This window comes from Temnothorax curvispinosus, unplaced genomic scaffold, assembly GCF_003070985.1.
Source record: "Temnothorax curvispinosus isolate PA1 unplaced genomic scaffold, ASM307098v1 QBEX01011966.1, whole genome shotgun sequence".
Lineage (NCBI taxonomy): Eukaryota > Metazoa > Arthropoda > Insecta > Hymenoptera > Formicidae > Temnothorax > Temnothorax curvispinosus.
Window position 1 is genome coordinate 135,724 of NW_020221746.1, and position 15,952 is coordinate 151,675.

The following is a 15,952-nucleotide window of genomic DNA, read 5'->3' on the forward strand; positions in this document are numbered from 1 at the left end:
AAAGCGTCCCAAGAAAATCGCCGTCATTGCGCTTCTCTCCGCAAGTCGCCTGCGTTAAGCCCCGGACACACACTTTTTCGTAACAGTAAAGTAAAGTTTTGACCAATCGCGTTGCTTGAATCGAGAACGTACAGCCGTACGTTCCCGATTCAAGCAACGCGCGTGGTCGAAACTTTACTGTTACTGTTACGAAAAAGTGTGTGTCCGGGCCCAAAGCTAAAGACTTCATATATAGACAACGGAGTGCAACTGCGGTACGAAGATTCGGAGTTTCATAACGCGGTAATTTTGTCAAGACAGCGTAATGTTTTGTTTTTTTTGCAGTATAATGACGCTAATAGATTTGTTGTGCTACGCGAACGAGGAGTATGATATTTCGCGGTGCACATATGCGGGCGTGCATGTTCGCGCGCGAGCGACGCGACCTGACCTGACTCTCTTTTGCGGAATAACCTAAACTTAAACTGAACCTGAACCTGAAGGGCCTGAGCAGAATAGCTGACTTATAATTTTAATACAGTGTTTTATGCTTCAAAAATCTTTGTTTTTAGCAACGCACAATATTGTCTTGTGTTTCAAAAGTCTTACAATGTTGACACTTTGTACACTCGTTTAAGACTTGAAACACAAGACAGTATTGTAAGTGGCTAAAAACAAAGATTTAAAGCATAAAGCACTGTTTTGAAATTATAAGTCAGCTATTCTGCTCTAAACCTAAATCTAAATCTGAATCTAAACCTACAACCTAAAACCTTAACTTAAATCTAAACCTAAACGTCAGTTTGTTATGAGGCATCTATCATACAATTCAGCGTTTCCTCTTGCTTGTTTTTGCAGATTGCGTCTCGTGACATTACCAGCCATGACGTTCCATTGATTTCCTCTGGAGTACTGCCAAATTTGCGTGGGCGGTGCAACCTTTCATTGATCATATCTTGTATCATGGCTCTACGTCGTGGAAAACGCAATCTGAGACTGCAGGTCTCCGATGAAACACCTGTACCAGTGTATGTAAAGCACCGCTACAATGTCTGTCTGCAATGTGTATATATAAAGGTAGAATGCATTTTCTGATATATTTTATATATGGTTTTGTTTTAGGACACCACCAAGAAATTTAGACAAACGGACTACCATTACTATAGACGAAAAGACGTTTGTTGTAGAAGCCGATGATTTGGAAACGCTTTGTGTACTTGGTCGTGGAGCATACGGGATTGTTGATAAAATGCGACACAAACCGAGCGGCACGATTATGGCTGTTAAGGTATTATTGTCAAAAGTGAGCCGTAAGCTTTGTTACATCACGGACGTACGGAGAGAACGAAACTGTTTTTTTACAGAGGATAGCTGCTACCGTTAATACGCAGGAGCAAAAGCGACTGCTCATGGATTTAGATATTTCTATGCGTAGTTCGGCGTGTCCCTACACCGTACAATTCTATGGAGCCTTGTTTCGAGAAGGAGATGTATGGATATGTATGGAAGTGATGGATATGAGCCTTGATAAATTTTACACAAAAGTGTACAAACATGGTCGTGCCATTCCTGAAGATATTTTAGGAAAAGTGGCTTTTGCGGTAAACATATAACTTTAACTCTTTAAACTCACTCACATAGTAATGTTTCGCTAATGTTAAATAATTGCGCCAGCATTTCTCCTATTCTCTACTTCTTTTCTTCTTCTTCTTTCTCTTCTTCCTGATTTTCCTCTTTCTTGACTTGACTTGAAATTCTTTCGAGTTCTTTCTCTCTTGATCTTAAGCTTTTTTTAACGTAAGGAACATTAACATAGTCGTATCTATACTTGCAGGTAGTAAGCGCGTTACATTATCTCTATTCGCAATTACGGGTGATTCATAGAGACGTAAAGCCTAGTAATATCTTAATTAATCGGAAAGGCGAGGTAAAAATTTGCGACTTTGGTATATCAGGTTACCTTGTGGATTCCGTTGCCAAGACTATCGACGCTGGATGTAAACCGTATATGGCTGTACGTAACTGTGTTACACAGAATTTTGGAAAGTTGAAAAGTTTCACTCAGTTGTCCACTCGATACATTCTCCACCATTATCTTTTTATGTAGCCAGAAAGGATAGACCCGTCGGGTAACCCATCGCAATACGATATCAGATCAGATGTCTGGTCGTTAGGAATTTCCCTCGTTGAATTAGCAACTGGTAAATTTCCATACGAATCATGGGGTACGCCGTTCGAGCAACTGAAGCAGGTGGTGAAAGACGATGCCCCGAAATTACCTGCTGGCAAGTTCTCTTCTTCGTTCGAGGAATTTATCAATAAGTGGTAAATGACATTGCGACAAGATTATTTCTTACAACTCGGAAACCGGATGGTTGATCCTTTCACATAAACGTTCATTCATTGTTTTCAGTCTGATGAAGAATTATACTGCCCGTCCAAATTACAGTCAATTGCTGGAACTCGACTTTGTCAGAGAACACGCTCAAAAAGATACGAATGTGGCCGAATTCGTCGGAGAGATTTTAGATTTACCAGAAAACGAGCAACCGGTATAGTGCATACGTTATTCTGACGTAGCTTGCAATATAATTTGACTTGTAACTTGTATTTTTTTGCAAGACAGTCACGTGATGGCATTGCCATATGTGTAATTTATATTATCGGATCGCGTTTGATCATTGCATGTCGAGATATAACGCACTCGAAGGATTATTCCTTTATTTATCGTCCTCTTAAGGTTTATTATTATTATTATTGTTAATCGCATCTGATACACGTGTAGCATTTATAAGTTTGGTCTGAAAATAAGTATCCCTACTTTTAATCTTGTCACATCGAAACAAACGCGGAAAATAATACACAGATGTTTTTTTACATGATAAAACGAGATATAAGTTAACATTCGTGGCATTGTGGTAACAGTAATAATAAAAACGTATATAAAATTTAACAATATCTCGTTAAGATATGTGCGTATCTTTAAAAACAGGTTAGATCAATATATATAATTAATATATATAAAATATAACACTAGGACTGCATTCGGGGAGCGCGCTATCAGTGCTATTTGCTTATTCTATCCTTGTTTTAAATGTAATGAGCGATAAAGGTAGAATGATACACGATAGCGCTAATAGCGCGCTCCTCGAATATACAGTAGATTGTACATAGTAAAATCGAATGTGCGTAATCAAAATTGTATTCGTTTAATGAAAACCTTCATTTATTAGTAATCAATTGTAACGATTATTATATTATTGATAGAAATTGAATTTTGTGACACAGTGGATGTCGTATATACATATGTACACACAATTATAGAATTAATATCACGTATAGTGGGAGTCTCCTATAAAAATTCTTGATGATTTTGTTTTGTCTATATATGTATATTGTTTTTTATATATGTTGTTCCAACGCCCCGTAATGTGATAAAAATCTTAATCTTAAATAAACGATTGTTTAAACGATACGATAAATTTAATCGTTCGAAAGCTGATCTAATATAAATTTAGAAATAACTTTACATAAATTTTGCTTGTCTTGTGCGTATGTGTGTGTGTCGAAAACGCTTGCCGCGCGCGGCAAGAAGCGACGCGGTAGCCAATCAACGTGTCGCTTTTCCGTAAGAACCAAAAGTTTATTGGCTACCGCGTCGCTTTTTGTCGCGCGCGGCAAGCGTTTCCGCGTCCTGTGGGCAGAAGCCATTAGCAGGACTGGTCGATGTGTCGATCATTGAGCGCGTTCAGCAAACCAAGCTGCTGAGTAGCAGTCGAACGTGCATGGCTCTTATGCTAAGACTCCATAGACGCGGAAACGCCATGCGGCAGAGTGCGTTGACCAATCACAAATTTTGATTTTGCCGCAGGCGACTTGCGGCAGCCTTCTGATTGGTCAACGCACTCTACCGCACGCCGTTTCCACGTCTATGGAGTCTTAGCATTAGCCTAGGTCTACAATGCGAGTCGTAAAGTCGTGAGTCGTAAGAATTGATCAATCACAGTCGATTATTCTCCTCAAATTCAATTGTGATTGGTCAATTCTTACGACTCACGACTTTACGACTCGCATTGTAGACCTAGCATTACTTTTAGAACCAACCAATCAACGCAAAGTGTTGATAAGACAAGCTCAACAGTTGTATCTGCTGAACGCGCCCATTAATCATCATTAGTGTCGACACTGTCGACTGGTGTCGAAACTCGATTGTCGACCACCACTCTATAATAGAACTGTTCAGGGTGTTCAGATTTTCAGATTCCTTAGCACTCATGAGAACTGATAACTCCGGAAACAAGGGGATCACTTTGATTGACTCCGATTTCTAATCGCCGGCAGCGGCGGCATCGCGCAGCGGTCCGTCTGTCCAGTGTCCTGTAGTCCAGTCCGCGCTCCGCACTCCGTACTTCGTTGCTGAAATTTCGCTACATTCTACATTTCGTTCGCGTTCGCATCCTGCGGGCCCTGTGGCTTCGCGGCACGCGTGGGCACGCGCGAGCACCAGCCTCTAGGCTCTAGGAGAGAGTCCTAAGACGGGTAAGACCTAGCACCTAGCCGACCTAAAAGTGAGCGTCGACGCGCATTGATGGATTGATGTGAGATTACGTGCTTATAACGAAAGTGTGCGATTCGAAAGACGAAAGACAAAAGTCGAGTCGACTCCCGTGGCCCCCGCGGGGTGTTTCTCCCCTCACGGTCACCCTCGTTTTCTCATTTCGCCTGGAACGGCTGGAACGATGCAGAAGATGGGCAAACTGAACTCGTCGATCGATATTATCCCGCTGCAAGGATCGAGTGGAGATTACAGATCGAGACACGTGGACAATAAGCACAGGATGGACCAGAGGCTGTTCCGAGATCAATCGTTGATTGATCGTGTGCAAACGGTAACGTAAATCGCGCGCGTTGAGGTCGAGGTTATCTCTCTGTGCGTACTAGAATTATATCGAACGTGCAGCTTGCGCGACACGATCGTTTAGCATTAGCTAATTGCAACATTGCAAGTTCAACTTCTTTGACGTTACGTCTTTATCTTTCGCAGTACATGCACGAAAATGAAAATAAAGTTTATATCGATGTGAATGAGATGGCAGATGCGTTGCAAAGGCGATACAGAGATTATCGTGGTAAGAAACGCGGGGCGTTCCGTGCGATGGTACGTAAAGCGTACGACGAGCTTACCGAGATATTTTCCAAGAAGCCATCGACACGCGAGTGTTCTGCATACGACGACGATGACGATGACGACGACGACGACGATTTTGAGGATGTCGACGTCGAGGTATTATTGTCGTTCTCGATCTATTATTGTTATTATCCTTCAAATTCGTATTATATTACATTGTGTTGTATTATATTTGTAATCAAATCGCGTGTCATTTTAGTCAGATTCGCAACGTACTTCGATAGGTGACATGTTGTTACATATGTATAAAAAGACGCAATACAAGCAGAATGGAAACTCGAGCGATAAAGAATTGATAGACATTAGTAGCGACGACGATGGCGCTAATAAAGTTGATTCTTCCAAGCCTGAAAAAGACGTAAAGACGTCTGAGCCTGGGTGTACGGTAGCTGTAGAATCTCCGCCCGTGTCAGTTGCTTCAACGGTTGCCACTTCAAAACCGGAAACAGTAGTAATCGCTAAGCCAGAACAGCCGATTAACAACGCGAAACAAGAGACTGCCGTAGCGAAGCCAGAAATGTCTATCTCAAAACCAGTAAAACTAGAAAAACCAGAAATATCAGAAACCGTGAAATCAAAAATAGTACGTATTTTCATGCGATTTATGATTCAGATTTTACTGTGCTAAATTTTTGCGAGAATCAGACTGGAGGATAAAGCGCACGGTTCTTACCTGTTTCTGTCGTTTCAGCCTGCAAACGAAGCCACGAAGCAGCCACTAATGGTGGAAGCTACGAGAAAACGACAAAGAGACAAGGATAATAGCAATGGACAATTTTCAGTTGCAAAGAGGGCGAAGACCTTACCTATCACAAAGTCTCAAGTTACACTTCTTGATATAGGAGTTAGTAGCAAAGTTTTGAAAACTGTCTGCAAATTACTATTCCATATGATACATCCTAAATTATACAAACATTTTGGTGCACCTCCACCAAGGGGATTTTTACTTCATGGACCACCCGGCTGTGGGAAAACGTTACTGGCACACGCAGTTGCGGGAGTAAGATAATATTTAATTCCAGAAAACGTCTAAAGTATATGCTATATTCACAAATTATTATAATAAATAGAACAGTAAATACATTTTTGTTACATTCTATGAACGCGTGTGAAACTGAAGTTATATATATTTGAATCTGTCCTATTCTCTCTCTCTCTCTCTCTCTCTCTCTCTCTCTCTCTCTCTCGTCTTTGCATGCAATTAAAAAAAAATAGGGAAATCCACGATAATTAATAATTTATATTTTTTTTATATTAGCAATTAGATATGCCTCTACTAAAAGTAGCAGGACCCGAGCTTGTGACTGGAATATCTGGTGAAAGCGAAGCTCGTATCAGAGAATTATTCGAGCAAGCCTTAGCTCTTGCGCCATGCGTCGTTTTCGTGGACGAGATAGATGCTGTCATGCCAAATAGAGCTACGGCTCAAAGAGAAATGGAAAGAAGAATTGTGGCACAATTATTATCAAGTTTAGATGGTAAAATATTTATGTTTCCATTATTATGTTTCACATTATTTAAAGCTACATTTCCTTTCTTCTATTTTCTTGTTAGAATTGAATTTTAACGAAAATGGAGATAAAGTACTGGTGATCGGAGCGACAAATCGACCTGAGTCATTAGATCCTGCTTTAAGAAGAGCAGGACGTTTCGATCGTGAAGTGTGCCTTGGAATACCAGATAGAGAAGCAAGAGTTAAAATCTTAGCGGTGCATACTAAAAAAGTCGTATTGGCTCCTGATGTTAGTTTGTCGACAATAGCTTCCCTTACGCCAGGTTTTGTAGGTGCGGATTTAGTTGCTTTAATTAGGGAAGCTGCCATGGTCGCTGTAGATAGGTAAATCTTTTTTACACATGGTTTTTACCCATACACGCGTGCACGCGCATATGTACGTATTTTATGGTGTGTATTGTTTGTAGAGTATTTGAGGATCTAAGTAGATCAAAACAGGAAACAAAGTTATCCGAAGTGACCGATGTCGAGAAACAAGCGGATAAACAAGTTGAAATTCCCGAAAACTCGGAAAATTTAATTGAAACTAGTGTTGCAGCCGAAGTCCCTGCTACGATTGAAAACGATCTCACGGTTCCAAAAGAATTACCTAAAGGTCCAACCCCAGAAGTGGCTGAAATGGATGTAATACAGGAGCCTTCGACAGACTTGTCAGCCTTGTTGGCTTGGTTGCGTACCGAACCTCTACTTTCCTCAGAACGTCTATCGACCTTGTGTATTGAGCACAGTGATTTTGTGACTGCTGTAGGCATTGTTCAACCTTCGGCGAAAAGAGAAGGATTTGCGACAGTTCCCGATGTAACGTGGGACGATGTCGGCTCATTGCAAGACATACGGCAAGAATTGCAAACAGAAATTCTCGTGAGTATATCAATATATTTCTGTCTCTTCATACTTTCCGTCTCTTGTGAATGAATAGCTGTTATTTTATTTGTTGGTCTTGTAACATGAATTCCCGAAAAACGGGATCAACGTTATCATTTACCTTACATTTCTTCACTCACAACTTCGCTTCTACTTCGCTACTATGCTATTTATTTTACACCATTTTACGGCGTTTTTGGCACATGTATATAAATTTACTTATTTATTGCAGGCTCTTGTCAAGTATTCTGAATATTGTGATATATTAGGTATAACAGCTGCCAGTGGGGTATTGCTATGTGGTCCGCCTGGATGCGGAAAAACATTACTGGCCAAAGCCGTCGCCAATGAAGCTGGAATCAATTTCATTTCTGTTAAAGGACCAGAACTTTTAAACATGGCAAGTTTCAGCGTTGTGTGTTATAAGTATTGTGCTTCAAAATGTGAGAGTCTATTGATTTTTTCATTTTTATTTTTATTTTTAGTATGTTGGCGAAAGTGAGAAAGCAGTTCGTCAATGTTTCTCAAGGGCGAGAAATTCAACGCCATGCGTCATATTTTTCGACGAAATAGATGCGTTGTGTCCTAAGAGAACAGAAGGCGAGAATTCCGCGACAGCGCGCGTCGTTAATCAAATGCTTACAGAAATGGACGGTGTGGAGGGCCGGCAAGGAGTATTCCTTATGGCAGCCAGTAATCGACCTGACATTATAGATCCAGCTGTTTTGAGGCCAGGAAGACTGGATAAAATTTTATACGTTGGTCTTCCGAATGCTTCAGACAGAGTGGACATTTTACGTGCAGTAACAAAGGTATGAGAAAGAGAGAAAAATATTGGTTTTATCTGTTTAAAAAAAAGCATATTTTCTCCCGATAACGTAATACGTCAATAATATAACTCGTAGAATGCAACGAGACCGAAACTTGCTTCAGACGTCGACTTGAATCAAGTCGCATATGACAATAGGTGTGAAGGTTATACTGGTGCAGATTTAGCAGCCTTGATAAGAGAGGCTGGTATGGAAGCATTGAAGGAAATAATAGCTGGTTTTGGAAAGCCAGAAATTTCGATGCGACACATTTTTCAGGCATTCGATAAAGTGCACCCGTCCGTTCGCGAGAAGGCGAGTATTGATTTGATTTATCTGCAAATCTATATCAGATGACACAAATATAATAAAAGTAATATAAATTTTACAGGATATTAAACATTACGAAAAGTTAAGCAAGTTGTACTCGATTAGAAAGAATCCTGATCCTGAAGTTACACCAATGGATACGCCACTAGATGCACCAATTGTTGATGTAGTCATGGAACCGATGGAAACTTAAAAAGTATAATTATTAAAAGCCTATAAGAATTGCCGAAGAATTCTTCCAAAACAAAAATTTATATAAAAACTTTCACACAGAAAAGACGAAACTCTCCCGTAATGGTGCAATTTAATTTCCGCGCATTTATGTCTCATAAAAAAAGTTTTTAACGTTGACTGGATTAATGATTAACTGATGATTTATTATTGTTTCAAGATATACATTTAATACAGTCGGTTAAAATACCTTGTTATTCTCTCTGTAGATAAATAAAAAAATTTATATATATATTTATATATATATATATATAAATTTTTTAGAATAGCATGTGTTAAAGGATCCTCGACAAGATTTCCGTTAGTTGATAAAAGTTTGATTTCTAACATTCAATTACGTTTAACAATAATCACCTTTTTTTTATTGTATGTGTAACTTTAATTACGTGTACAAATAAATGTGTTTCAAAATAAAATCAATCTTGTGAGTTCTTTGTTATGCTCTACTTGAATACTTTCAATACAAATTTTTCATACATTCCCTACTCGTAGCTACAATCACATTTGACTCATACCGATTCAATCAATTAAAGCAGGAAACATATCGTGGAAATATAAAAAAATATGGCAACGTTATCGTGACATATTTCATATCGTTTCAATAAATCGCTTCTCGTTCGACAAAGGTATAAGCTAAAACTTAAATATTAAGCTCGTATCCCAAAATCCTCTCTATATATGTATAAAGGAATATTTCGAATACATAATAATATGGATGCATCGCCATCTTCTGTTGATTTACGATAGTCAAAAATTACAATACATTTATTTATTACAATACTTATGTAGGTTCTTAACATAATTAGATATTGTTTAGGATTGAAGATTTTATGCCTCATCTGTTTTGAAATTTTTTACAATCCAAGGATGTGCAAGAACGCCGTCCATATCTAATCTCTTTTCAGGTTCAATAACTATTAGCTGAAATATAATTAATTAAGTGTTAATCAAGTTTTAGCACATTAGCAACGGATTTGAAATTGTCTTACCTTTGAAATTAAATCTCTTGCATCTTGGCTAACAAAACTCGGAAATGTATATCGCAATCTTTTTATGTTTACATAAGTTTCATCGTTAGTTGCCGCATAAAAAGGAGGCTTGCCAACCAAGCATTCGTAACACAACACTCCAACGCTCCAAAAGTCAACTGTATGATTATGCGTTTTCCCAGATACCATTTCAGGCGGCAAGTAATCCAAGGTGCCGCATAAAGTGTCTCTTCGAGAGGAAGGAGCGTGTACCGACCATCCAAAATCGGCTATTTTCAATTCTCCGTTTACTCCAAGGAGTAAATTTTCAGGTTTAATGTCACGATGGATGACGCTCTTGCTGTGGCAATACTTTAACGCATCTGCTAATTGAGCTATATAAGTGGCTGTCCTACAAGTATATAGAAATTAAAACCTAAGTACACAATTTATTTCAATTTGCGACAGAATACCTTTCTGATAAGAAATTCCTACCTTACTTCGTCAAATCGTTTATTGGGTTGATTACTCAGTTCTTTATAAAGTTCACCTTTTGGTGCGTATTCTAATATTAAATAAATTCGTTTGTCATCATAAAAATATCCATACATCCTCAAAATATTTGGATGCCTATATGAAAGACAACATTTGTATCAGATATGACTCCTTAAATTGCTCCCGTTTATATATTTTATGTTGCAAGTTTTTAGAATATACAGCTAAATGAAAATAGAATAGAAATAGAAAAAATTAATACCTCAAATGGGTTTGGATTTCTATTTCTCTCCGTACTTGATGTGAGATTTTCGCGTCTTCTATTTGCGATCTATAAAGCACCTTCATGGCTATTATAAATTTTGATCTTTTCTCTCTGGCTAAGTACACATTACCAAATTTTCCTTTGCCCAGAGGTCGGCCGATATCGAAATCTGTCAATATCCATTTCTTTTGGCTTTTCTCCTTGTTCGCACTACTCGTATCTGTACTGGAGACTTTCTGAGCATTTTCACTCTTGTTATCTCTTACTCCTCCGCTGTTTTCACTTTTGGGCTTTTGTTGATCTTGGGCAGAATCTACCGATTTACATGCTACTGGTAATTTCGGTGGTGGCATCAGTTCCATAGATTTCTTCGCGGTCTCTTTACATTCATTTTCGTTTTTGGTATTTGTCATAGACCTTGCATCGACTTTGCAAGCATTTTCCCCATCGTCACTTGTACTTTCCACACGTTGTGATGTTGCGACGTCTTTTACTAACTTTTCGGAAATGTGCAAGCACTTGAAACTGCTAACTGCTTTCAATGCATGCGTAGCTAATTGACGACGAGTCTCATCGTTGTCCGCTCTGAGCATAGTTGACACTTTTATTCCGGTTCTGTAATTAAGATAGTAGATAAGACAAATATGACCCCCTTGACACGTACTTACTTACACGTATACACTTATATCATGCCTCTTTAAAAAGATTTATATATTATATTAAAGTTTGAAAAATACTTGTAAGTTGTACACACACGTCAATTTATATGTATGTACACATATGTCACGCTGTGCTGGTGTTCAACCTTTTCTTCCGGTATGTTAAACTTCTTTAATTTAATAATTTTACATATAGGAGAGCCTATATTTGATTACTGAGACATTACGTTCCTCATAATTATTAATCTCGAAAATTCAGGATACGATTTTCTTTGAGAGCACTTACTTCTCCAGCGAGACTGAGCAAGATGAGAGTCAATCGACGTCAACCAGCGTGATCAACGACGTTGGAAGTTGGAAACCGTGAATAACAGTGAAGCTCCGCAGCATCGTCAAACGGTTTTTCAAAATTTTGAATGCCTTTCGTTGATTGGTCAATCAACTAAATATGTCGTATTCATATAGCAACGGGAATATAGATGGGAATTGAGATTTCGACATGCGCGTGATTCCGATAAGTTTGGGAACGCATCAACTCGTCGAGAAAAAAAAAAGAAAAAAAAAAACACATGACACACGACACATGATAAACGGGCCACGTGAAACGAATTTTTTGAAATGGATTTTTCAATCATTATTTAAGCTGGATGCACATTGAAAAACACAGGCAACAGGAACAGAATTTCCGACTTCCGACGCGTTGGATATTTCTATTCTCTGTTGCCTGTCTGACCAATCACGGTGATTTGATTTTAGCTAATTGGTTAGGTTAGGTTAGGTATGTATACAGGCAATAGAAAATGGAAATCCAACGCGTTGGAAATTCTGTTCCTATTGCCCGTTTTTCATTGTGCATCCAGTTTTATAGTACTGTCTAAAATAAATGATATATTTACTTTTTATATATTTATTTTATATTTATCACGCATGTGACGCTTGTATGCATCTTTATACATGTATGATCTATGTACACACACGCGCGTACAATAATATCTCTCGGGAGATAAAAGTACAACATAAAATATAGTACAATAAAAAAAAGCATTGGTAACTGTTCGGTTTTAATCAACAATAATGTAACATTTATTTAGTAAGATGCGATCCATTACTTTGATAATTGAAAACATTGCGTTATAACCTCAAATAAACGTATTCATGTAACGTCAATGATACCCATGATTTCTTTCAGAACGAACGTGTCTGATGGGGTTAGGGAAGTAGGAATTACTGCCATAATAAGCTGTAAAAAAACAAAGAAACAAATGTTAGAAAATCAATCGTTTTGAAGAAAAACGCTTTCGTATAGCAAAGGTCTCTTATGATCGCTTACTTCATAAGGCTTAATTCAGGCATGCCTGGGTCTGCGCCCTTGCTGAAGCCTAAAATAAAATATTTAAATTGTCAGTATTTTATTGTGCGAGCAAAATGACTTCGCAAGATTTAAGATTTTACCTAAAAAGAGGATAGAAGGAATAAATCCCCATTGAAATACGAATTTGCTCACGTTCAGGACGATGGCTATTCTCTGTTTTGTGGTCGGACTTAAAACCATTTTGACTAGCTTAATGTCTTTAGTACCGCGGTCAAATATACTTGCGTTTGCCGTATAATTATTCTTAAATCGTGACCAACACGAACAACAGCAATCGACCACCGAGTCTGGGACTCCGGAGCAACCTAACCTGGAGCCAGTATTTCACCGAGCCGAGCACGCCGAGATTTAGAGTGCATTTCTATGGAGAAAGAAATGGCGGAACACAATTAAAACGGACGTCCTTTGATTGGCTAATATTCCATCTTGAGAGCCCCCACCTGGAGATTAGCCAATCAGAGTGCGCGTCCGTTTTAGTTCCGTTCCGCTATTTCTCTGTCCAATACTCTCCATGGGGATGCAGCATTAAGCGGGAAACGGGCTTTGCGCTTTGCCTGACATTGTGCAAGGCCTTTATTACTTATTATTTTTACTTGCAAGATGAGACCAAATTAATATTTTCGGACGATTAAAGTAAAAATTAATTAACGCAACGTTAAGCTATGCAAATTTACTGAACAAATTAAATATGTTCCATGTGTTGTAGCGCACAATTATAGAACACAAACATAACTGTAAGACACCAAGTATAAAATGCCATTTCAACATTTCAAGTAGTCTATAAGGGGAAAATAAGAAACCTAATGATTATTTACCTCTATACTTAGCATAATCTAGAAGACAGTTAGATGGAATGAGACTTTGCCACGCGGAACCACTATTTATTCTGTATAGATAATAAATATAATTATATCAAGAAAAATATGAATTGAGATTAATGATCAATTATAATTAGCTCGTCAATGCCCCAATCCTCGTAACTGTTATCAGGCAGGTAGCGGCGTATAATTATAGGAATTTTTCGTTGCTTCAATTCCTTCATAGCAATTTGCAACGGGTCTGTCTCGCCTTCTAACTCTACCATCACGGGAGCACACATTGCTATCTGTAATGCTCTTGTGCCAAGAACTCTTGCCCTCTCGTACCTAAAATGTAAATTACACGATATATATAAATACATATAGGGGAAGCTACTCGTACCTCATACATACTTCTGATACTACACACTACATACTTGGTCATATATCTAGTCGTTATCCTCTTTGATCTTTGGACACCGCCGGTAGCTTCGTTGGCGTTCAACAATTCGATGTTTTCACCATCATCTTCCTGAGGCTCCAATTCAATGTTGTCCTCGTCGTCTACATCATCGAAATCATCCGCGACCCTATAAAACAGGTACGACAGTTAGATCAGGTTAACCGCAGACGGCGAATATGCCTGCGTTAATCGTATTGACTTCAATAGTATTTAACTATTAACTTTTTTCCCATCTATTTTATTTCACGCCTACGAAAAAGAGTAACGTCTATAAATCAGAGAACAGCATGACCAGATATTTAATCGATATTACGGAAATACACATACAAGTAGAAATATATATTAATCTATTCTATGAATAAACTTCAAATAAGAGAGACTCTCGATTACTCACTCGTCTCCATCGAAATCCTCATCGGCCATTATTTATTTATTTACTTGTTGAAGATGTGTGGGATACAATTTGCGAATCGACCAAACACAAAGCACGTGGTGAATTGCGAAATGAAAATTGGAATATTTGGAATACGATACGATTCTACACGATACACGATCAAAACAGTGAGTGGGGAGAAGATAGGGATCCTTCCCTAGGAGAAGACTGTCACCAGCGGCACCAACCGTCACTGGGTGGCGGCAGTGGCTATGGCAGATGGGGTTAGGTCAGGTTAGATTAGGTACTGGCTGACGCTGACGCATGGTTCGGCAAGAATTGTCAAAAGTTTTAAACTGATAGGCGGTACGTTCGCTCCTCGGCTCAATTACCGCATTTTCCGTGTAATTCTTTTATATTTTGGATTTCCGAAAAATATTGAATGAAACTTTGCGTGAAATGGCGACGGAAAAAGATTTAGTAAATGGTATATAACCACATTAATGTATATTGTGTGTATAAATATTATTGTATGAAATCAACAATTACGGAATTATCTGACAAGTAACGCATTATTTCTTTACTTTATATCGCGACTGGAAACTATGTATATAAAGCCATATATCCGAGCGATATTTGTACAATCGTGCTTGTGTGTTTTATGTTTATTTTTGTTTGTCTCTTCTCGTTACTCCTTTTTCTCATACTATATATATGTACGCTACTCATCCTATCCATTTGTATGACAATGTGACCTGATTGACGATTCCCACGTTATTAATGTGTTCTTTGCATGCATAATGTGTAAAATATGAAAGACGTTTATCCGTACCTTTGCTTGCCTTTTCAATTTGTAGCTGTACGAGAATCGTTAAAGGCCGATGGAAATCTCGATCGGATAAAAGCAGAAATGCGTACAGAAGTGATAAAATTGCTCGATTGTTCTAGCAAAGAGAGCAACTCAAAAACTGTCAAGCCTTCTCACGATATTGTTTTCCTTAATGAACTCGTTAGAGAATATCTGGATTGGATGGGTTACAAATACAGTTCCACTGTATTTCGTGCAGGTATATTATTTTATATCGTCACATTTAAGTAATAACGATGGATCGTGCGTATCACATCAAATGTTACGTAAATGCATTTACGCGATCAGGCAACGAGATTGAATAAAAGATTTTTTTTTTCCAGAATGCGATCTTCCCAAACATTGCTTGGATCGTAAGCTTCTTGCGCAAGGCTTAGGGGTAAAAGACAATGAGAAGAGCAAAAACCTACCGTTATTATGTGGACTCGTACAAACATTTACTAGCTTAAAAGATACCTAATTATAAAATCTACACGAGCATGTATTATTCAACATTTAATTGTGATTTTTAAATGCGATTTATTTATTTATTTCCTACGTATGTTACACACATACAAATCTCTCACACTTATATCTTTTTTTATATATATATGTACAAACTTGAAAACATATAGCACAAACTTAGATGGTTTATACTTATTATAATAAATAATGAAAAACAAAGCAGTATTCTTATTGGTATACATGGCAACTTCTTTGTTAATATAACAACAAAGCTGTATCACAATGTACAATTTCGCATGATGAATGCAAGGTTGATATTTCTTTGAATGTTCAT

The 15,952-nt window shown here is 38.1% G+C and overlaps 6 protein-coding genes across 14 annotated transcripts; 3 read left to right on the forward strand and 3 right to left on the reverse strand.

Moving 5' to 3' along the window:
* The first annotated feature begins 128 nt into the window (after positions 1–128).
* On the forward strand, positions 129–2,829 carry LOC112462122 (dual specificity mitogen-activated protein kinase kinase 6). 5 transcript variants are annotated; one of them, XM_025027728.1, is made up of 7 exons: positions 129–254; positions 838–1,007; positions 1,102–1,267; positions 1,344–1,580; positions 1,814–1,993; positions 2,087–2,304; positions 2,393–2,829. In XM_025027728.1, the coding sequence occupies exons 2-7, from the start codon at positions 943–945 to the stop codon at positions 2,535–2,537; spliced, it is 1,011 nt and encodes a 336-aa protein (XP_024883496.1). In that variant the 5' UTR covers positions 129–254; positions 838–942; the 3' UTR covers positions 2,538–2,829. The 5 variants fall into 5 exon arrangements, with proteins under 5 accessions (XP_024883496.1, XP_024883494.1, XP_024883498.1 ...); XM_025027726.1 differs by having other exon boundaries at positions 163–282; XM_025027730.1 differs by lacking the exon at positions 129–254 and adding an exon at positions 347–366.
* A 1,385-nt stretch (positions 2,830–4,214) lies between these two features.
* Positions 4,215–9,158, forward strand: LOC112462094 (nuclear valosin-containing protein-like). Of its 3 annotated transcripts, none has more exons than XM_025027675.1 (12): positions 4,215–4,518; positions 4,604–4,868; positions 5,024–5,263; positions 5,367–5,750; positions 5,859–6,167; positions 6,426–6,645; positions 6,722–7,004; positions 7,088–7,541; positions 7,777–7,944; positions 8,030–8,356; positions 8,450–8,668; positions 8,745–9,158. In XM_025027675.1, exons 2-12 carry the CDS (start codon positions 4,719–4,721, stop codon positions 8,874–8,876), a joined length of 2,886 nt encoding a protein of 961 aa, XP_024883443.1. In that variant the 5' UTR covers positions 4,215–4,518; positions 4,604–4,718; the 3' UTR covers positions 8,877–9,158. The 3 variants fall into 3 exon arrangements, with proteins under 3 accessions (XP_024883443.1, XP_024883445.1, XP_024883442.1); XM_025027677.1 differs by having other exon boundaries at positions 4,619–4,868; XM_025027674.1 differs by having other exon boundaries at positions 4,215–4,868.
* Positions 9,159–9,248: 90 nt separating this feature from the next.
* LOC112462095 (aurora kinase C-like) lies at positions 9,249–12,241 on the reverse strand. 3 transcript variants are annotated; one of them, XM_025027678.1, is made up of 5 exons: positions 11,588–12,241; positions 10,640–11,257; positions 10,378–10,512; positions 9,904–10,294; positions 9,249–9,835 (listed from the first exon to the last, which is right to left on the reverse strand). In XM_025027678.1, the coding sequence occupies exons 2-5, from the start codon at positions 11,233–11,235 to the stop codon at positions 9,743–9,745; spliced, it is 1,215 nt and encodes a 404-aa protein (XP_024883446.1). In that variant the 5' UTR covers positions 11,236–11,257; positions 11,588–12,241; the 3' UTR covers positions 9,249–9,742. The 3 variants fall into 3 exon arrangements, with proteins under 3 accessions (XP_024883446.1, XP_024883447.1, XP_024883448.1); XM_025027679.1 differs by lacking the exon at positions 11,588–12,241 and adding an exon at positions 11,397–11,581; XM_025027680.1 differs by lacking the exon at positions 11,588–12,241 and adding an exon at positions 11,380–11,581.
* Positions 12,242–12,345: 104 nt separating this feature from the next.
* On the reverse strand, positions 12,346–13,005 carry LOC112462097 (mitochondrial import receptor subunit TOM7 homolog). Its single transcript, XM_025027682.1, has 3 exons — positions 12,754–13,005; positions 12,632–12,680; positions 12,346–12,541 (listed from the first exon to the last, which is right to left on the reverse strand). Exons 1-3 carry the CDS (start codon positions 12,851–12,853, stop codon positions 12,526–12,528), a joined length of 165 nt encoding a protein of 54 aa, XP_024883450.1. The 5' UTR covers positions 12,854–13,005; the 3' UTR covers positions 12,346–12,525.
* A 519-nt stretch (positions 13,006–13,524) lies between these two features.
* On the reverse strand, positions 13,525–14,493 carry LOC112462096 (DNA-directed RNA polymerases I, II, and III subunit RPABC2). Its single transcript, XM_025027681.1, has 3 exons — positions 14,328–14,493; positions 13,908–14,060; positions 13,525–13,818 (listed from the first exon to the last, which is right to left on the reverse strand). Exons 1-3 carry the CDS (start codon positions 14,354–14,356, stop codon positions 13,608–13,610), a joined length of 393 nt encoding a protein of 130 aa, XP_024883449.1. The 5' UTR covers positions 14,357–14,493; the 3' UTR covers positions 13,525–13,607.
* A 185-nt stretch (positions 14,494–14,678) lies between these two features.
* On the forward strand, positions 14,679–15,881 carry LOC112462143 (lisH domain-containing protein FOPNL). The gene is made up of 3 exons (XM_025027771.1): positions 14,679–14,793; positions 15,164–15,373; positions 15,498–15,881. Exons 1-3 carry the CDS (start codon positions 14,766–14,768, stop codon positions 15,632–15,634), a joined length of 375 nt encoding a protein of 124 aa, XP_024883539.1. The 5' UTR covers positions 14,679–14,765; the 3' UTR covers positions 15,635–15,881.
* Positions 15,882–15,952: the final 71 nt, after the last annotated feature.